At 34.4% G+C, this 22,719-nt stretch overlaps 1 protein-coding gene across 1 annotated transcript; it reads right to left on the bottom strand.

Annotated features, from left to right (window-relative positions):
• Nucleotides 1-2,511: 2,511 nt before the first annotated feature.
• On the bottom strand, nt 2,512-15,821 carry LOC106077010 (sulfite oxidase-like). The gene is made up of 4 exons (XM_013237807.2): nt 15,523-15,821; nt 8,203-9,221; nt 6,921-7,121; nt 2,512-6,396 (listed from the first exon to the last, which is right to left on the bottom strand). Exons 1-4 carry the CDS (start codon nt 15,743-15,745, stop codon nt 5,989-5,991), a joined length of 1,851 nt encoding a protein of 616 aa, XP_013093261.2. The 5' UTR covers nt 15,746-15,821; the 3' UTR covers nt 2,512-5,988.
• Between the last annotated feature and the right edge of the window lie 6,898 nt (nt 15,822-22,719).

The raw sequence follows: 22,719 nt of genomic DNA on the forward strand, positions 1-22,719 counted from the left end.
GTTTTCTGTTACATTTACACCTTTTTTTAAATGAATAAACAAAACCATAAGCGAAGCCTCATAGTTCTTGTCAAACTTCAATGTTAAACAAGTCATTCCAATTTACTCTCTAGATCAGGGGTGGGCAACCTTTTTCTGCCGAGGGCGCATTAAAAAAATTTGAAGACTGGGGGCTGCATATATATATATATATATATATATATATATATATTGTTATAAACCTGGTGGTGGCACAGATGGGGGTAGTGGTGTGAGTGTAGTCAGCCGACGCAAATCGCCCCAGGCCAGCGCTAGACGAGCGGTCAACCGTGATGAGTTACGACGATCGGCCGAGACGAGTGTCAACATGATGGTTCGGGAAGGATCGGCGTCGTGAACAGAGCTCAGGAGCGTCACGAGGGTTGTAGTCATCTGACCACCCAGAATGGTCGAGCGACGTTCTGTCCGGTTCTAGAAGGCCAGCAGGGACCGTATATAAAGAGCGAAGGTATCAGAGACCAGGAGACACAACTTCTCGATCTACGGTTCGTTACGACGGCTCAGTACAAGTCCGAGAAGAGACAGAGAGACCAGTGCACGAGTTGATACGGCGCCACGGCTATTAACAGGAGAGATATTTGTACAGTCTTGTGTTACGTGCTGCCAATTGTACAGTATTCGCTGTTATTTATTGACATTAAACTATTACGTTATTTAGAGCCCTGAGTTGTCAAGTTCTTTCAGTTGGTGGTGTCGTGTGGTGCAGAGAGCCTGGATAGTGAGATTCGTAAGATATACATACATATAACTCCTCAATTGAGAGTACATATATATATATATATTTGCACTCTCAATTGAGGAATTGTTGACAAGAGTTAACAATTTCTTGAATTAATTTTACGAATGATTTTTTTTACATTTTGATGTTTTCTGTTTCCATAAAACCATTTCAACTCAAATATATAGTTGTACCTAATATGAAGCATTTAACTGTTTACTCTTGTAGGCCTACATAATGTTCGGAACCATGGAACTAGCTTACTGGTTGTTATCCTTGTGATTGCAGCCAAATTTCAGTCAATAAACATTGACCTGTTCTAGCACTTGATAATTTTCAAACAAAAAAAAAAGCTTGTTCACAGCTGAATGTGGTTCCAAATAATGTGAAAGTTTAGCAGCAAAGTTTTTGTAAGTGCAGATATACAGCTTCTGGCACCCATGAACTCCCGCGAAGGAATTGACAGGAACTTCTTTTTCAGGTCATAATTTGCTAGGAGGTATGTCATCTCGATGTACGTCAGCTTTTGCATTAAGGTCTTAAAATTTGCTTTCAAATTCCACAATAAAGGAATACAAATAGCCTAAGACTTGTACTTTTCAACCATTTCATTACAATAGTTTCACCTTTCAGCTAAGGAAAATAATAAAGCCTAATTTCATTTGCCGGCCTCAAAAATGGAATAGCTTTGTTTGAAAAGAATTAAGATGAACATACATTTCATGTTCAAACAACACATCGCAATGCTTATGGTGATAAACATGAAGTCTGTCTTCAACTCTGCATATTTGATATTAGAGATATTAGTAATAAGGTCATGGTCAATGTCCTTCAAGGAACCTAAAAATTTCTATGAGATTCCATATTCTTCTAATTCTAGGCCAGCGGATACTATTATGTTACAGAACATCAGAATGTTTTGTTTCCAAATCTTAAAGTGCTTTTCGGAAGTACCAGTAAGGGTCAGCCTTTGATAATTGCAGGCGCTAGGGAAAGTGAATTTGGTGGCCCCAAATATAAAAAGAAAAATATAAATTAACAGCGAAAAAACTATAATTATGCAGCTTATTAAAATCCTAGTGTACTTCAACAATAACATCGAGGACAAGTTTAGCTATGTCTTCTATAAATGGGCCTTACACAGAGGTATGGTTTACCTATGCTTAATGCCGGCCCTGTGCCTATTTTATGACAATTTAACTGTTATCCCAACTAATCTGAAAGATATTCAATGCAGATTTATGTAAACTTTCCCGTAATGAGTTTATGGTTGGGATATTGCTCTTTATTTTATTACAAAGCCTGTATTTTTTCAAAGTCAAAGAACGGTTCCATCAGTTGTTACCCTTGCCATCTTGTAGGCCTACAAGCCAACCCAACACTTTCATCACAGTTCTTCATAGCAGTGAGTAAATACTGGCCTGGGCTTGTGTCTTTGACTGAATTTTTCGAAATATTGCCATTTTAAATAATCTTCGTTTACTTTGAACTTTTTAGAATGACGTTTAGAGACAATGTTTCTGTGTAATAGCTTCTTCATTATAAGTGATTCAATAATTTCTAGAGATGTTTACAATTATTTATTTAAAATATATTTGCATTTGTATATTTGTAATGTGATTTCTTAATGTGCGGCCTGCGGTTTCGTAATTTGCCCACCCCTGCTCTAGATAGATTGAAATTGTGTAATAATGTGAAGTATGTTCAGAAAAAGTTAGTGCTAATATTTACACAATTGAGTAAGCTCAGACAAATTCTTTTTTAATACCTTTTATTTCAACCTTGTAACAGAACAACAAATACTATTTATAACAATAGTCAATTAATTAAATCGAGATAACATCAAGAAACCATGCCATTGATAAGAATATACTTTCACTGTCTGATGACTGACAATGACAACAAATACCGGTATCAGTGAAGATTACAGAGCTGTTTTTTTCTTCTTCAAAAGTAACATTACATATATCTATTTAATATATAGATTTATTTAATACAGGAAATTAGAGTTCAAGTTATCAAGTTCATACAAGATGTCATTTAACATGATTATTAAACATTGTAGAGATTAAGGTTGAAACAATTCAGCATTCACATAACACAAAATGATGTTACAACATGTACCTCTTGCCTTATGCAAACAGTAGTATGCTTACATGTTCAATAATAAAGTATGATAACATGTACTTAAATATTTCAGATTTTAAAAAAAATTAATTCAACCATATATATATATATATATACATACAAGTTTAATTGACCTTTTAACTACTGTATACTCTTTACATTTCATTGCCTATTACAGATTGAATTCTAAAAATGACAATGAGAACATTTATTTCCCAATCTTGTGTTAATTAACATTTTGTCAAAGTTGAGAAAAATATATTCATTACACATAATAAGGTATTTATTTATTATAGTGTTAAATTCTTATAGAAGTCATAGTTGCTTAAAAACATAATTTGTGCACATTGTTAGAAATTTTCTTCTGTTCAATTATTTTTATTATCCGTTATTATTATGTCAATGAACAAAAAATCAAACACTTTAAAGTCAATACTGATGACGTAATGCTTAGTAAAACAAGAAAACCATAAAAATACTTTAAAAAAAAAAAAAGCTTATATTAAGTGTAATTGTATCAATTAGTTTGGATCAGTCATGTAATTAAATTTGTAATAGATAAAGACTAACAACAATACATCTGAGCGATTACAAATATTTTAACCAATTGTTTTTGTTTAGCACAATTTCATGCTTTCCCAATACGCTATGACATCACTTGTCTGGACCAGTTGGAAAGGGGTGGAGGAAAAAGAAGAGGGTATCTGGGAGATGGCTTTTTATATAAACCTGAATTCCTCAAGCTAACACACACAAGCCACTCTGCCATGGAAGTACTTATGAAAATAGAAGGTTGTTTTTTTTCTCATTTTCTTTTGTTAGTTTCAAACTTTTTCTCTCTACAAAGTATAAAGGGGACTAATTGAACTTATACCACCTTATCAGTCAAGTACAATTTCTTTCCCTTGGTTAATTTTTCATAATTTATTCTTGTTTTGTCATGTAAAATAAAAAATCAACCAAACTTTAGTTTGTTCAAAGATTGGGTGTGGTAGAAATGATGTGTACAAACTTTTTACCAGACAGAGTGAGTTTAAAAAAAAAAAAAAGAATTAAAATATATTGCTTCTAGATGCACAGATTAAGGAAAGAAATTCTAAATACAAAATCATACATGTTAATGCAAAATGTTGTCAATTCAAATGGGACATATCCATCTCAGTAATCCATTTTTATAACATAGTTACCTCTTTATTCTCATCATGATGCTCCCAGTGTTGCTTTGACCCTGACCCTCATGTCATTATCTTGAATAGTTTTCCTTTCTGGAACTTTACAAAGAAGGATGTTTTGAAAGAGTTTCTTTAGATTGATGTTCCAGATGGTAGTGATATAATATATTGAGCTCAAGACAATCATTTTGTGTTTTTATAACATATATAAAAGTTTTGTGAAAATATGAAGAAATATCATACAAATATAATCTTTATTAATTTGGATTACATAATATTTCCTAGATCTAGTCTAATTATGGAGACAATAGAGTTTAATAGTTAATATCATTTGAAGTACCAGTAATAAAATAACTAGCACAAAATACCATATCAATTCTTAAGGCTATGACTGCAGGTAAGTGAAAATGAATCAATATTTCATCAACCGCTTCTGATATCTTGTGCAGTTTGCTTAAAAAATGGGAATTCAGTTCATTACATAACAAAACTGAAGATAGCTAAAACTACAATTTGAAGTAACCATATTTAAAAGGTGACATTACTTAGCTTTATGATAGAAGTATTTACTGTACTGAGCCTAAGTTTGCAAGTTAATTTTAAAAATACATTTTTTATCATACTAGGAAAGACAATAATTAAACAAGGCTGCTGCTGAGTTTCCAAGGCACAATTCTATAATCATCAATCTACCTACAATTGTGAACAATTTAAAGAAACAAAAAAAACTTTATTATTTTAATACAGATATCAAATTGTGGTTTCATTACCAATAAGGAAACAGAGCAGAGACAGTAAAAAAAAATCATATTAATTTTTTATAAAATAGGCACTGTATATCCACAGCACCTAATCATTAAGATTTCAAATATGAATATAATAATTACTGATTTCAAACATTCACTTTAAGCACACTTTAAATTACAAATACAATACAAAATGCAAAGACCCAAGCAGAAAATTGGAAAAGCAATTCAAAATGTACAATATCACAATTGAATGGAATAATACTTGACACAGCACAAAAGGGACATCATTTTGGACTAAAACAAGTATGGCCACATGACTATAAACACAACATCAATAATTCAAATAAATTGAAACGTTCAGATTTGACTGGCATACCAAATCAATAATGACTGGCCCCTTGGTAAATAAATTGGCAATGCAGAGGCTATAAAAACAAAAAAATCACTCCCTAACAAAGGGAAAACAAATGGCTTACAAGTGAATTATGTCAAATTTTATATAGCAATAGCTGTATTGTTGAGAAATTTTCATCTGCTTTATCAGAAAAATGAATATGGCAATATCTACAGTACTCTTTGAGGGTTTTGTGCCTTACCATTGGTCTCAACCCCCCCACCCCCCACACACACACATTGTTCACTTTTAAAATATTAAGGTGCTTCTCTTGTTTGGCTATTCAATTATTGACTCTCAGCATGACAAATTCATTTTCTTTTATCTACATAATCAGCAATAAACTCTTGCATTTACTCTCATAGGCCTGCAATCTTTCCTGGTTTAATATTTAACATCCTGCTTCTTCACAACCAGGTACTAGCCCCAATAGATGCGGGTATTTTAGTTATTTTTGAACATAGAAAACAGCTTATGACAGGACAAGAATAGTGATAATTCATAGCCTGATAAGCATGCAGTGTCTTTGGTGAGGGATGTCAAACTTGTCTGGACAGTAGCACACACTATCTGCTTTTCTGGTAATTCAGGGATAGTATGCTCTCAAGTCAAATGTCTTTAAGATATCCTTGTTTTCTACGATCTATTTCCATTAAAAAAAAAAAATCCCCTGTACATTTGCATGGGCCACAAGGTAAACCAAACACAAACTACTCAAACATCTAACCTTTAGAATGAACATTGGCAACAAAATGTCGAAGAAAAAAAAGGAATTGATCTAGACACTTTTTACTTCTTGGCTTCTTGCTGATCAGTCTTTTCCTTTTGCTCTACTGTCATTTCTTGTTGCTCCTTTGAGTTTTCATCTTGCTGAGATGTCTTGTTTTGTTTGCCTCTTGTCACATTCACCTTATGCCAAGCATTGTTAAGAACACCCCTGAGGTTCCAGATGCCTTCCACTGAGTCAGGCTGAACATTGTAAGATATGTCAACAGCTTTGGCTACCAAAGTTGTCTCATCCGCATCTTGGGGTAGAGACAGGTCCACTTCCCAAAGGGTCCAAGCATATGATGTGTAAGGCGTCTGACCATTTGGCTTGAGATTAGCTTCTGTCCAGGTCTTGCCTCCATCTGCAGAAACATCCACTCTGATAATGCCACGACCACCTCCTGAATAAGCATATCCTTTGACAGTAACCTAAGGGACAACAAAAAAAAAAAAGAGATTAATAAATATTTAGAATATTGAATATTTATTCTATATAGACTCTAAAATTGTAAAAGAAAAATTTTATAGAATGGTAAATAAAAATATATAAGAGGCCATTTGTAAAATTCTAAAAGTCAGAGACAATATAAAAAAAAAAAACCTGAATAGAACAGCCAGTGATAATGATACTGAGGCAAAGAACACAATTTTGATTTCAAAGGTGTAAAAAGTGGATCAACTAATGTGTTCTTTAGATAAGGCTCATTTTAATTTATCAATGCAGAGTTGTGTTAAATAACATTCTAAACTTATGTTCAGTAATTAAAAAGCATGGAGCAGCCATTTGTAGTAAAGGGCTACATTGTTAATCTCAGATTTCAGCTTATTTTTACAAAACCAGTCTACCTCTTTGTAAGAACAACATTATTAGCCAAGGCATTTTAGAGACATAGCTACTAAGTTTAAAACTACAACAGATTATAAATAGGAAGTCAAGAAAACTTTTTCCTTACTGTCTCAGAGTCTTTCTCTAAGTCTGTCCCCTCCACAGGTTCACAAATAGCAGATGTAACAGGCAGCTCAGTTATTGACACGCTCTTATCAAAGTTGACATTATCCCAGTCTACTGAAGGATTAAACCCTTTATAATCATTTCTTTGCCAGTGGGAAGTGCTTTCTTCTGAGCTAAAGTAGATTCTATTCAGCCACTTCACCTGAAATGTAACTAATCAATTTAAGAACAAGAATAAAATAATTAAAACTTTTAAATGCCTTTTTTTATGCTGAAAATTATTATGAATTTAAAAAAAACAACTAAAATGTATAGTTTTTCAACCAAGAGTCATTAAAGAATACTCTTCTTCTAGCAAGCTTTTTGTTGCTGAGCTGTAAGCTCTTTTGCAGACTGTGCCAAGGGTTTCGCACTGGTTATGTTGGGTCATTGTGGTAAGGGTCTGCCTAAGTAAATTAAATTTGGCATTGGTTGAGCCACTTTTGGGAATAAGTTATTAGCATGGCAAAATTTTTTATTTTAATAGCTATATCTTGGAACTTCTTTTTTTTTGTTATGGTTACATTACATTTTCTGACAATCTGCAGATAAAATAATACTGCCAAAAAAAGAAATAGCTGCTACAATGGACATGAGCAAAAAATTGGAAACTCCAATATCATTTTAAATTTTAGTTCAGTTACGGCATTGAGACATAAAGCCCAAGATATATCAGAATGGAAAGATGTGCTTGAGCAGGCCAGGGCCCTCCATGGGCTGTAGTCCCACTGGAATGGATGGATATAATATTCATGAGAAATTCTAAGACTAATGAGTGGGAAATATATGGAATCTTTTAACCTTTTAACCCAACAGCCTGTGAGTTTTCTGTAAGAAATTGTTATTAGGGCACACGTTTGGATCTTTATAGGATAAATGGATGAGAGTAAAAAAAATTTCTTGACCCATTTTTTTTTTTATTTTTTATTTTAAACTGATTTTGTTTTATAAACTTTGCTGTATATATTATTATATGTATATATAGCTTGTAGGGTATGGACACTCTGAATATCATTGAGATCTGTTCATCAATAGACATCTTGAGAAGTAGTTTGACTGTCAATTTATTCTTGTCACTTGTCTGGGTGAAATAAAAATATGTGAACTACACGAAGATGCTTCATACTCCTTGACAATGACAATTTATTGCCTGTCAGTTTAGCAAGTAATCATCACCTTTACGTGTCACATTAACAGACACTGTAAATTTTGTTTAATTTAGAAAACACTTTTGTAGTTTTTACCTGTCTAGCTCCAACTACTCCAGGGATCATAACTCTTACGGGATAGCCATGATCACGAGGAATTATAGCTCCATTCATTTCATAAGCAATGATGATAACATCTTTTAAAGATCTGGCAATTTCAATCGGTATTGAAGCACCATAAGGAGATCCATCTGGCTGCTTATCCATGCCTTCAAACACAATGTAATTACTGTTGACTTTGTCAATGTCCACTTTAAATTTCTTCAGCACATCATCCAGACTGGGGCCTGACCACTTGGCATTACTGATGGCAGCAGCCTTCCAGTTAAGGCCTTTTACTGGCTTGACTTTGATCATTTCATTACGCCTGTTGCCAGCACACATGGTTGTGGCAGTAACTGACTTTTTGGGCATCTTCCTCAATTCTTCATACTTGAGGCATGTTTTCTGACCTGGTAGTTCCAACTGCAGGGCATACTTCTCTGTTTTGACACAAGGAACTGGCAGATGATTTCTAACAAAGAAAGCATGGTTAGGTGTGTAGAATATGTCAGTAAGGATCTCTGCTGGTGGCTCAGCATTGAAAGGCTTCTCACAGCATGGAATCAAGAGAGGAGAACGCACAGGATCAAGCCTGTAAGGATCATCTCTGTTCCTTTCTTTTTTTGGATCAGGCTCTGTAATATTTCCTATCCTCAAGGTTTCTAAAACTTCATATATCTCCTCATTTTTGTGGGCAGAGTAAACATTCCAGTATGGCTCAATGGATTTTCCAGCAGCCAAAAGAATTTTGTTCCCTCCAGGGTGGCTCTGAAGGTACTGCGTGATGTCATACACACCATTACGGAAAGTGACCCATATTTTAGTTTCAACTGTGTTATGGGCAGCGACATCAGCCCTGGAATAAGTAGGCAAGCCTTCTATTATCTGACCAGGTTCATTGGGGCTCTCGGAGGCAGCAAGAACTTTGCCAAAGCCAAAAGTATTAGGTACATAAGTAATTTCTCTGGATGTAATGTGTCTGCATGTATTCTTTCTGTGCAAATGTAGAGCACCTGAAAGTAAATCGATTCAACAGGATAGTGATGCAGAATGCACAGGGTATAAAAATTATCAGAAAGTTACAATATTTTTCTAATTCTACAATATTTTTTTTTACTTACAAAAATTTCTGAAATACTATAAAATCTTATTCTAGAAAAATTGAGACTAATGATATATTATTCATCTTAATTTGGCTTGATTTAAAGTACAACAGACACATTGAATGCCAGTGTCTCATTTCTATTTCATACACCTTGTCACCACCACTAAGTTGGTGTCATACAGTAGGACACCCTATTTTGATATTTTTAGTGTAATTCACAACGTCCAAGTTTCTGAGGGTGATTGCTTTTATTTAATTATCCTTGAGCTATCAAGATACTTCATAGCAGTCAGAAAGGGGCAGTCACCATAAGCACTTAATAGAGGATAGTAATTGTATGGAATTAGTAGAGAGCAGTCATTATAAAGAATTAGTAGAGACTTGTACCAGTTACCATGTTATTACTATATTTGTCAAACATTTTTTTTGTATAAAGGATTGTTACTGACAATACTTGGTTTATTATTGTGTGTCATTCATCAATTCACACACAATAAGAAAATGATATTTTAGGCAACTTGTCTAATAAATAATAATGCTAATAAAAACTTCACAGTAAACTAATAAACCAAACTGCACTGTAGATCATAGATCTAGATAGTCTAAATCAGTGGTCTTAAACTAGCACCCTCCGGGAGGCTATTTTGTGAAATTGAAGGGGGTGGGGTGTGTGTGTGTGCTGGGAGCCAAATGGGCAGTAGAGGGCGCTGGACATTAAAGAGATGAAAGAAGAAATAAGAGGTGCACTGAAACAAAATTTAAAGATATCTTCAAATTAGCACTGGCAAACAAAATATAGACAAATTATAGTTACCTTGCTTCTAATTTCTAACAGAAACAACATTAGAAATTGAGTTCGGGAATCCCCTTTCTCTATGTTTAAATTCTTACTCTGTTGCTGCAATCAGAGGGTATTTATTGTTCTTAGATCTTGCGAGTGTAAATGTTTATGATTTGATAAACAAACTAGGTAACAGGCTCTTTTATTTTATTAGTTTATTTTATCTACATATGTTAATATATTTATTTGTAAATGTAAATTTAAAACAAAAACACTAAAGATAAACTGAAATAGAATAATTTAATTTTTTTTAAACATTGAAAACATTGACAAATTCGATCATGACAAAAACTCACAGGTATAGAGAGATATCATTTTTCCTAAATTTTATTGGATTGCCACCAGATAGAAAGTATTCCGGTGTTCTACTTTGAATGATATTTTCACATTAGGTTATGAAACCAAGTCGGCTACACGACCATATAACAAAACTTTCTACTATTCAAACAATATAAAACAAATATCGGCCAAGCAGAATATGGTTTGGTGTACTATTAGAAAATTGCATCTAGATCTATAGCTTTTTTTTTTTTACCACAAAAACAACTTATGTCTTATGATGTTGTTTTAAAATTTATCAAAACAGAAAAAATAATATTGTTAAAAAACTTATCTGTGACAAAAAAAGAATGGAATTAACAAATAAAAATTTACAGACTGTGGACAAATCTAGTCTTTAGAACTAGATCTAAACTATATCTAGGCAATATTTATTCATATTTTCAAATAAGTAAATAAAATGTAGATCTATATCAAACATTAAAATAATTATCTTGTCACCATCCCTTGTCAACTTCCCATTCTATTCTAGAATCTCTAAATTTATCATTCTAGAAATATCTCAAATCTAATCTAGATTAAGATTAGATCTAGATCTACTCATCTAGGACTAGACTAGAAATTGTCTAGTCTATCTAGAATCTAGATGATACTAGTATAGTAACTAGACTCTAGAAATAGGTCTTGATTCTAGAATCTAGACTTTTTATAATGTAATAAAATTAAATAATATTATTAGTAGCCTATGTACTAGAGTATAGGCCTAACAGTATTCAGTATATATACTAATAAATAAATAGATCTAATAGACATAGAATGATAGATAGATCTAGAGTAACTTACGTCTATTGAACACCTTCATATTCAGGTACTTATCGAACACCCCTTTGTATTTTTTTAAATTCTCCTTTGTTTCGATGATTATGACGAAACTAGTCCATTCCCATCATCCATTTCTTTATAGTTGAGTTATATTTAGTTTCATTTTCACCCAAGGATAATTTTTTTTTACTTATATTCAAAGTGCATTGGTAATATTGGTATAAAAATTTCACTTTTTTGACCTCTTGGGAAGAGTGAAGTGAGTCTCGGGTTAAGGGTAATTTTTAATGCCAATGATTCTTGAGCTCAACAAAACCTATATAGAGTAGTTTATGCTATTCGTACACCTATAGGCCCAAATTTGAAAGTTTGACTTTGACAGCACATTATTTTACAATGGTTTGACATAGAAAAGAAAATGACGTATCAAAATCTTCTTTAGTTAAAGGAGAATAAGGATGACTACTTATATTTGTTCCCCAAACCTATATTTGTTATTATATTTAAGGTCAAAGAGGCAGTGTGTTTTCATTTAATTCGGACACATTTGACCCACATTATTTGATTCCGGACACCATAATTTATTTCGGACAGTCTCTATATTTAGGCATCAATAAACTCAGATTTTAATTCTATATTAACATTAACTAAATTTTAAGATCCCCAGGCATAGGCCCTCACATGAAATCATTACGATGTTTTCAAACTATGCATAAATACAAACACAAAAAATAAAAATATGAACACACTTATTCTACCAAAATTAGGTCACTGGAATAGTGATTTCTGCACCGACTTTTAGACTTATTTTATGTTTGTTTATTTTATGTGTGTTGAATGTTCGGGGTTTGCATGATTAGATTCTAGATGTGTGTTGAATGTTTGTGATTTTTTTGTTTATTAATTTAATAAATTTCTAATACAGATGATCTTTTGTAGTATAGTAGGCCCCTACAGGTTATGATAGCCATTCTTGCCTAATTGAATCCTCTATATTCTCTATATATAAATCTAGATCTATCTAGTAGGTCTAGATCTAAGCATTTAACTTCATTCAATGTACCAAGCTCACTCCAAACATTTGCCCATTTATTCTCTATTAAAAAAAACAACAACAAACGAACAAATATAATATAAGATCATTTTTACTGATGTCCAAAACTGGCTGTCCGAAATAAATTTTGGTAAGAAAATCGTAATTTAATTCGGACACTGTATTAATTTTTTTTTTGGTATGGAATTGGAAAACTTGGCTTATGAATAAAATAAATTATCTCCAAAAATAGAATAAATATTGCCGGGCTCATTAGTATAGACTTAGCCAATTAAAAAATATAGTCTTAACTCTAGGAAGAGGTAAAGTCATCCGGGTAACATAGGAAAAAACAACAACCTGACTAACAAATTTGAAATTCGTTTTTCTTACATAAAAAGACAGCTAAATGGAAGGAAATTGGGTTAGAGTCATTGGAAAATGGACAAGCACATTATACAGCGTGCTAGTTTTATAATACATATTAAAATAATTATTTAATGACCACAAAAAACAGCGAATGTCCGAATTCATGTAATGTCCGAAATAAATAAACTACTATAATACGCTTCTAATTAGGCTGAGAAATATTTGCAACTATTTTATTTAAAGTGTCCTTTGCTATCTAAACATGAAAATTGAGGTTTAAAAAGGGGGTGTTCGATAATAGCTGTTTTTATATAAGCAATCTCAGCTTCGTAAAATATCGAACACCATTTTAATGTTAAAAATAAACATCAAAGGGATATAACCCAAAGAAGACAAAATATTTAAATTATATATTTTTTAATTCTTATTTTTTAAAATAATGTAATGCAAAGTACAGATATAAATTAATCACATGTTACAATTTGTATCAGCTATTTGTGGTTTACCGTAAATGTGCTATATTTTTTTAAGTAAATAGATTTACATCGATATGCACTAATTGTACCCATTTTAAAAGCTTGATTTTATGACACATATAGCTTGATGCTAATAGCATTATTGCAAAAAAGTGAAAACAAAAGGAGTGGAATGTATTCATTATTGCAACAATGGCAGAACAAAAGGAGTGGAATGTATTCAGTTGTGTGTTGTTTTTTTTTCATATGCCTCATTCTATTAACCTCTGAATTATGTGTTGTAAACCAATACCTAACGCATGTGATTGATGTGAAGAGATATTAATAAAACGAAAGGGCAAAGGGGGAGGTATAGAATGTAGATATGGTATTTTGAAATAAAAATGTCTTGGGCAGGTAAAAAAACAGGAGGGGGGGGGGGGGGGGAAGAACCATTCAAGACACTGTATCCAGAGATTATCAATAATTGATCGACCATTAGAATGTGACGTCAGCCTCAAATACATAGAGTCAGTTGTGCTTCTCGATCTAGACGTGTGGCGCCGGGTCTATAAAATTATATATATATATATTTTTTTAATTATTTTTTTTGCCATAAAGTATGATAAAGCTCATAATGCGCTACAAAGACACTCCTTTGAAACATCACAAATACACAAAGTAATAATAACACATTTAACCACTCTCTTATTCTGCCTACACCCCCTTACCTGCGCTTCTTCTTACACAATTCCACTCTCCAACATTCACACTTTTTCAGTGCAAAGTAACAACGTAAATTTCAAAACTCAATCTAAACGCAGCCACCAGACTAACACACAACAACAAAAAAATGGTCAGTGATAGCGCAACACACAGGTGTAAACCAGGCCATCAACACAGCCCCAAAACATTGTTGAAGTTGTAGTAAAAACAATGTTGAGGGGAAAGGGGGAGGAGCCATCAGTTGAGTACCTACGGTCAAGCTGCTAATTAGATCATAAACACTAGGCTTCATAGATATGTATGCTTCATAGATATGTATTATATATAGATATGTTGTTTGTGTGTTTGTGACAATTACTAAACGTGCTCTAAAATACGTTGTTGTTTTTTAGTCAACCAGGTGGTTTAGGGAGGGCGGATCTATCTACATCTATAGGTAACACAGCTCACAAGCTACCAAAGCTTTTCAGCCCCCCCCCCCCCCCGTTCGAAAAATATCTAGCACTGACTTTTGGGCTGTTACATACATTGAGTGTGCTAGATCGGCGGCTAGATACGTAGAGCAGCGTATGTTTTGTTTTTAGGTCAACCACGTAAACTGTTGTGTCCTGCAATGGCTTGGGGAGGGCGGGATTATCTATTGGCTACCAAAGCTTATTAGACTCTCCCCCAAATAAATAATATCTGGATTTATTAAGGACCTTGTATCTCAAAATAGCTTAGACCTAAATAAGTACAGGTACGATAACGTGTCGGTAATGCATTACTGGGCTTAGCACCTTACACTTATGTGTATCGTCAATTTCTAAGCAGAGCTGATAGATTCCTTGGATGTGGAGCATGTGCAAAAATCTGTCTGTCTTGTCATGGCGTAAAAAGAAAATGATATAAATTAAAAAAAAAAAAGAAAAGATTATAACACTTTTGAAACACTTTTAATAGTTTCTTAATATGTTCGATAAGGTAGCGGTAAAATGATGTTTGAAAGCATCGACCTGATCCACTTTAACATCAAATATAATTTTAACTATGAGTAATAATAGAATAAAACATGTCTACTTTTAAAGACAAATGGATGAGGAGTTCATAGATACAATCAGTTTTTTCTAGGTCTAATTCTTATGGAGATACACAAATTCAAACATAAAAAATGCAGGCAACTGAGCTTAACTTGTTCGATAAAAGTAAGTTACTCTAGAGTCTAGATCATCTTCAAAACTATTAGATCTAGACAATCTAGAGTCTAGATTCTAGTAGTCTAATAATTTTTTTTTCTAATATATTAAATTATTATATTTATTAAATGTATAGATCTAAATCTAATCTAGATCTAGGCAGACTAATCTAAACTAGATATTCAATTTAAATTTAAGCCATATAATATGATTAATTTAAGGGTAATAAAAACTACTAATCTAAGTCTAACTAGTTACTACTAGGTCTAGATCTAGTACTACTAGTCTAGTACTAGAATCTAGATATCTAGTATATAAGTATAGTTATAGTACTACTACTTTTGTCTCGACTCTAGCCTTCAAGTAGCCTTCGGTTATGGATCTAGATAGATATTCTAGACTAGTCGTATTACTTTTACTTCTTCTATCTAGGTGATCTAAGACTAATCTATATTATAGATCTATATAATATAGAGTCTAGATCTAGAATAAACTTTCAATTAACTTACTCAAGGCCAAAAAGATCCCGGCACTGCCACAGGCACAGGCCAGTGTTACCACACCCCTTTTAGGTCTAGTGGTTCGTTGGTATTTAAATCTGTCTTGGTTATTATCATGACTATCACCTTTACTTGATGTATTTAATTTTAGTGCTGTAACGTAGATATATGATTTAAGTTTGTCACCATATAACTTGCATGCATTACGAGAAATGCAATGACTTAATGCCATGTTTGCGTATGTGAAATGAAAACACCGCGTCACGTACAAGTGACATGTGTGAGCCAGATGCTTTTATGTTTATACTAAGCCAATTAGACTGGAGTAGAATATTGCAGTCGGCAAAAGTGGTTGCCCGTTTTCTTTACAATTACATTGTCATTTTGGATTAGTGAAGCAATTACTAGTGTCATGAAAAATTAGTATTTTACTCCTTTAGTTGTATATTATATTTAAATAATTGTATAATACTAATATTGAATATATCTAGATTTGCCTATTCTAACTGGCAATAAATAAATTATTGATGTTAAATTGGAAATGTCAAGGCCGTTATATCTATATTATATTAATCTTGTAGACTCAAAATAAACCATTATCAATTTTTGTTTTTAAAAAAAAAAAATTAAAAGACAGATCTAGATCTAGAAAGATCTTGATTGCTGGATTTTTTCATTTTAAAAGTAAAAGTGGAAAAGCAATAGATCTAGATTATTCTAGATCTAGGTTAATTATAGATCTGAATATTTTTAGTTTACCACTTTCAGACATTGAGACATGTAACGTATTACAAAATTGCGAGGGCGGACTATGTGTGAAAATAATAAAGCATAGACTATGGTCAAAAAGGAAAAAAATACAGTGCCGACGCAACGTTAGTTAAAGAATCTAGTTTTAATTTAATATTTTATTAATAATAATTTGAAATTATTAATTATTTATAAAAGAGTGAGGCATACCACTGAAATGAAACTAGGTTTTTGTTTAACAAGTTTAGGATGTTCCTTCAGATTATCGGAGATAATTAGCGAGGCTACACTACATCTTAGCCCAAACCTCCAGCAGGACGGCGTCGGGCAAGGTTCGAACCCTATTTTCTATTTAAAACAAAGGCGGGTGGGAGGAGGCTATATTGGGTAAACTCAAGAAAACATACTATATTGGGTAAACTCAAGAAAACATAAAGAAACTGGAACACACACAAAATAGAGCAGTGAGATTCATAACAAACGAATATTCACAATTAACTTTAGTAGCACCTTTAGTAAAACACTAAATTTAGAAAGCCTTTAGGAGAGATCAGACTCAAAAGTAAAGTAGTAATTATACATAAAACACTGAACCATAATCTACAAATACATAAACAAATCTAATAAAATACTCAGAAAGACGCAAATATAAAGGCACATTCCTCGTTTCATATGCTAGGACAAATTTGTACAAGTGCTCCTTCTTCCCTAGTGCTAATAGAGCATGGAATCCGGGTTGCCTGGTTAACATGCATGACTATATGCAGGACGCGTAGGACGTGATCATCTTCTTTTTTGAACTAACGTCTGTATAATATAAGATAAGAAGATAAGATTTTCTTATAATTTTTATGCAAGTAAAGTAAAAGTAAAGTTCCCCTTTCAGACATTGTGGTCTATAAGGCAGATGATGTAAAGGTCATCTGTTTCTGTGGCCTACTACTTTATTACTTTTCCCTAACTAATGTCAGGTATCCATTAGAGCTAGGTGGACTCAGAGGCGCCCGAAGATCCCGAGATACCACGCCTCCATTTTTATGCAAACAGTTTTGTTATTTTCTAAAATTATTTTATTGAAATATTACTACCAAACTATTTTCTGTTATGAAGGCGCGGCGGCTGAGCGGTAAAGCGCTTGGCTTCCGAACCAGGGACCGAGTTTCGAATCTAATGACATTAGCTGGGGAAAAGTAAAGACGTTTGGTCGTTGTGCTGGCCACATGACACCCTAGTTAACCGTAGGCCACAGAAACAGATGACTTAACATCAGTGGAGTATACTAATGGGGGGGGGAGGACTTGAAGATCCCCCGGGCCCCCACTAGAGGGGGGACCCCACATGGGTGTCCGAAATTTGTTTGTAAATACATAAATTAATATATTTGATTGACAAATAATGTCAACGGGTGTCTTCTTTTTCAACATTTTTGGATTAAATTTATAACAAAGACTAAACCTAGATCTAGGTCTATCAGTACGTTGACTTTGTTGACATTTTAAAAATATTTTTTCCCACAGAGATCAAAGTTGTTGTTTTTTTAAAGTTAGTTTTACATTTCTTGGGGGAGCTACCACCTTCTACCAAGCGCGTCACCGGGTGGCGGATAGAGGAAAGACCCTTAGATATAAGGGTTAGCTGTGAATACCAAATAAACAGCCGCGGACCAACTGGTTTGCAGTCATGGAGGATGAGGTGGTTTGAATATTTACCAAAAACATCTCAGAAATGCAGAAAAATGATTGCAAAAAGCGAGTATAGGGCGCTCTAACTCTAAACCCGGGTAGATGAAGCTCGTTAGCTAGGGATAACACTTCATCTAGGAGAGAAAACTCCGAAAATAAACACCTGCTGCCTTGCAGATGATCTTGGATGATCAAAGGCTATGGGAGCACACCCAGAAAGAAAAGCAGGCTGAAGTCGGAGTCAATGGGCCTCCTGGCGCATAACACATTGACACGCAACCTCATCTATGTTGGAGTTCAGTAACGATTCTAATAGATGTGGCGTCCTGCCTGTGGAATCCCGCCTCGAAGGACCCCACACAAGCGAGCTGGTGGTTCTTCTATCTCTGCCTGTGGAGCCAGGAGCAGGGGCAAAAAAGTTAAAACTACTGGCCAACACTCCAAGACCAAAAGTCTAAAGATCTTACAATGGAACGCAGAAAAAAGAAGCTCTAAAAATATTTCTGCATGAGAAAGAAATTGATGTAGCTTGCATCTAAGAAACTCCTTTAAACAGTAATCTACTTTTCTCCATTAGAGGCTACACCTGCGTCAGACAAGATAGAGAAATCAGACCCAAAGGAGGAATCCTCACCCTCATTAAAAAATGACATCCCTACCACAGACATAACTCTGCCAAACTTCTCAGTATCAGAAATAATGGGCATGAAGCTGATTCTCCCAGATGGAAATATTAATTTATTTAACTGCTACCTCCCACCAGACAAGGAAATAGAGATTGACCACATACAAATTCCTGATCAAGAAGAATGTCTTGTCTTAGGGGATATGAATAGTCACTCTCAGAGCTGGGGATACCGAGACCTCAATGCCAGGGGATAAGAAATCGAAGAATGGCAAGCAGAGAACAGACTTATCCTTCTTAACAAACCTGAAGATAAACCAACCTTTTTCTCAAGAGCCTGGCTAACATCTACCACTCCAGATCTAGCCTTTGCAACTGACGACATATCCAAAAAGTGCACAAGAGATGTTGCAGATCAGCTAGCCACCAGTGACCACAGCCCCATATTAATCAGTATTGATACCTCCTTCAAAATATCAGAAAACTCCACCATCCCCAGATGGAGCTACAAAAAAGCCAACTCGAACCTATTCTCAATGCTCACAGACCTATACACCACTTCAATAAACTGCAAATCAAATCAGTTAACAAGTCATACTCAGCTTTCTCCAAAGCAATCCTCCTAGCAGCTAAGGAATCAATGCCTAGAGGAGCAAGACAAGATTATATCCCAAACTGGTCTGATCACCTACAACAACTCCACAATGCCACTATTGAAGCCAGAAACACAGTAGAAAATAACCCTTGTATAGAAAATAAATCTAAAAGCAGCTAACGAAGTTTTCAGGAAAAATTACCTTTCCGCTATGAGGAAAAGTTGGCATGAAAAAAACAGAACAACTAAACGTAGATAGAGACGGTCACAAACTCTGGCATATAGCTAAATGTCTTAACCAGGAAGAAAACAGAACAACTCCTATAGTAATAGAAAATGATAACAGACTCCTGAAAGGCCAAGAAGCAGCTAATGAATTTATTAAGTATTTCCAAAGCGTAGGACAAATACAAATCAATGAAAGTAGAAATAAAGATGTAAACTCAGAAATTCAAGAAAAAAATAAAGAAAACAATCCAGCTTACTCCTTGGGAATGACCACAAATCTTAAAATGAAGTCCTCAAACCAAAACAAGCCCCGGGCCCAGACAAAATATCTAATGACATGCTTCTTTACTTGGGTCTTCAAGCCAAAAGAAAACTGCTACAAATATTCAATACTAGCTGGAAATGTGGCAGAATTCCAAACATCTGGAAAAAAAGCCATTATGATCCCTATACTAAAACATGGCAAACCAAGAAATAAACTGGATAGCTACCGTCCCATCAGCCTCACTAGCTGTACTTGCAAACTTATGGAAAGAGTGGTAAATAACAGACTCACTTGGATCCTTTAGTCAAATAACCTACTCACTGAAGCCCAGGCTGGGTTTAGAAAAGAGAAACAGAACAGAAGATCAAATCGCCTTCATCACACAAGAAATAGAAGACGGCTTTCAATAAAAGAAACCAACAACGATTGTGTGGGTTGACTTAGAAAAAGCATTTGACAAAGTCTTGGAACAAGGTCTCTTACTCAAGCTAATCCATCATCAAATATTCCACAGAATGTACAACTGGATAAAGGAATATCTAAATAATCGAAAAGCTTTAGTTTGCATGCAAGGGCAAAGAAGCCACACAGTGGGTATATAAATGGCGTCCTCCAAGGAGGAGTCCTATCCCCAACACTTTTCCTAATATTCATAAACGATCTAAATCAAGACCTAAAAAGAAAAATTAAAAGCAGCATGTATGCAGATGACCTTGCCTTAATTAGCACAGAAGAATATGTAGGAACATCGAAATTTCGATTACAAGATGCTCTCGATAAACTCAATAAATGGTCCAAAGACTGGGGCATGTCCATCAACACAAAAAAAGACAACATACACCATATTCTCACTGTCAACAAAACAATAAAATTAACATTAGATAAGGAAGCTTTAGAAAAAAAATGACAGTCCTACATACCTTGGAGTCCCCTATGACACAAGACTAACCTGGAAAAACCAAATAGATAAAACACAGAGTAAATGCATCCAGAGACTATCTCTCTTGAAAAAATTAGCTGGCACAGATTGGGGAGCTAACCACAACATCATGAAAAAGACCTATACGGCTATACTAGTTACGTAAGACCTGTACTAGAATATGGTGCCACAGCAAGAGGCTCAGCAGCCGAAACCAAGCTAAGAAAAATAGACAAGGTTCAAAATACTGGTCTAAGGATAATGACAGGAACAATCAAAACAACACCCATAAGAGCTATGGAGGAAACCGCTGCCCTGGTCTCTCTGGATGAAAGAAGAGAAATAAAAATCATTTCCCAATTCACAAAATTGGAAACCTTGGAAAGGCACTCACTCAAAACAAAAATCCACAAAACTGGCACTAAAAACCGTCTCAAAAGGACCAATTTCATACAGGAATCTCTAAACCTAAAAAAGAAACACCAATTTGAAAAAATAACTCTGGAATCCACGATACACCATAATGAATCTCCACACTGGTACGAAAGCTCTCTTCCTACTATAAGAGACCATATTGAAAACATAAAAAAAAAGTCTGACTACAGTCCAACAGAGCTCAAGGAAAAAGTGAACTGTTTTCTACAAACCAATTATTCTAGCAATCAGTGGATCAGAGTGTACACTCCTCTCATAAAGCCACCACAAGAGGAGCTGGAATACTCATCGAATGGACAGATGGAGAGAAACTAGAAAAATCCATTGCAACTGGAGAGCCCTCTGACAGCCACAGAGCAGAAAGGGAAGCACTAGCACTAGCTGCTACCATGCTAGCAAATCATCCCCAAGTACCCCACACAGTCAGATTGTCTTTCTCACTGATGCGAAAACAACCCTCCAAAGCTTGCAAAACTCTGATTCCTCTTTTATAACAAATCTCAGAACAGCACTTACAAAGCTCAACAACAACAGCAAAATAACTGTAGGCCTAATTCAATGGATACCAGCTCATATATAACTAGAAGGAAATGAGAAGGCTGACACACTCGCCAAGAGTGGGAGAACAAACTCACAATAAAACTCTGCACTCTATCCAGAAGAAATTAATCGTAAATAAAATAAATGAGAAATGGACGAGCTCTCATCCAAATCACAAGAAAGATGATGCTTACTATAAGCTATCCCGACATGATCAACGCCTAATCTTTCGACTTAGGACCGAACACAACAGAATGCGACAACACATGTACCGGAAGCTCAAAATTGGAATCAGTGAGGTCTGAGCCATGTGGAGTGTCACCAGAGAATGCCGACCACGTCCTCCAAAACTGCTCTCTTTACCAAGAGGCCCGTACAAGACACTGACCCCAAAACACCCCAATAGAAAGAAAACTATATGGAGAGCTCCCTGATTTGGAAACCACCGCGCAGTTCATCTCATGTATTGGTCTAGTCATCTGAACACTCCAACATAAATAATGAGAACGAAGAAGAAGAAAAAAGTTTTACATTTTAAAATGCAAATCTTTAATAGATTTGATGCTGATTTATTTTCCTTTTAAAAGATCAAACATGTGCTTACAGTAGGAACTAAGAATATTACCCTTTGTTGCCACGAATAAAACTGTATGATATACAGCGAATTCCAGATCTTAAAATTCTCCCCCCTTAGTTACGCCACTGTGTACGAAATTTTATGCGGATATGTACAACAATGATCAATGAATGTGTCAGTCAGTCAGTGGTAACTTAGAAATATATTTTAGATTATGATCTTCGGAATCTATGACAGATCTACTACGATAATTTATAATCTACTTAGGTCCTAGAAAGACTATATCAGGTACCAGCCAGAACATTGGGAATCGAAACTAGATCTGGGTGTTAAAGAAGATTAATTTACTAAAACAAAAAGCAACATCATTTATCGTTACTCCTCAAACACCTGTTCAGATCTTCAAAATGATTGGACAGCGTTAAAAACGAAAGTTGTCTTACTTCTAGGCTAATGTCTGTGCCGCATAAACTTAATCATGAAAATTTGTTTTATAGATAATTTTATTTTAGTAAAATTAATTTTGAGTCTAAGTATTTTAAGTGACAATTTAAAAAAGTAAAGTACATAACAAAATTCTTGATTGGTAT

This window comes from Biomphalaria glabrata, chromosome 14 (genome assembly GCF_947242115.1).
Source record: "Biomphalaria glabrata chromosome 14, xgBioGlab47.1, whole genome shotgun sequence".
Lineage (NCBI taxonomy): Eukaryota > Metazoa > Mollusca > Gastropoda > Planorbidae > Biomphalaria > Biomphalaria glabrata.

Excerpts from the sequence above, each read along its gene's own strand:
- LOC106077010 (XM_013237807.2), bottom strand. The coding sequence starts at position 15,745 with ATGGCATTAAGTCATTGCATTTCTCGTAATGCATGCAAGTTATATGGT. Across the intron at positions 7,122-8,202 it reads GAGTAGTTGGAGCTAGACAG|GTGAAGTGGCTGAATAGAAT; the intron begins GTAAAAACTACA and ends GTTACATTTCAG. Across the intron at positions 6,397-6,920 it reads TAGAGAAAGACTCTGAGACA|GTTACTGTCAAAGGATATGC; the intron begins GTAAGGAAAAAG and ends GTTGTCCCTTAG.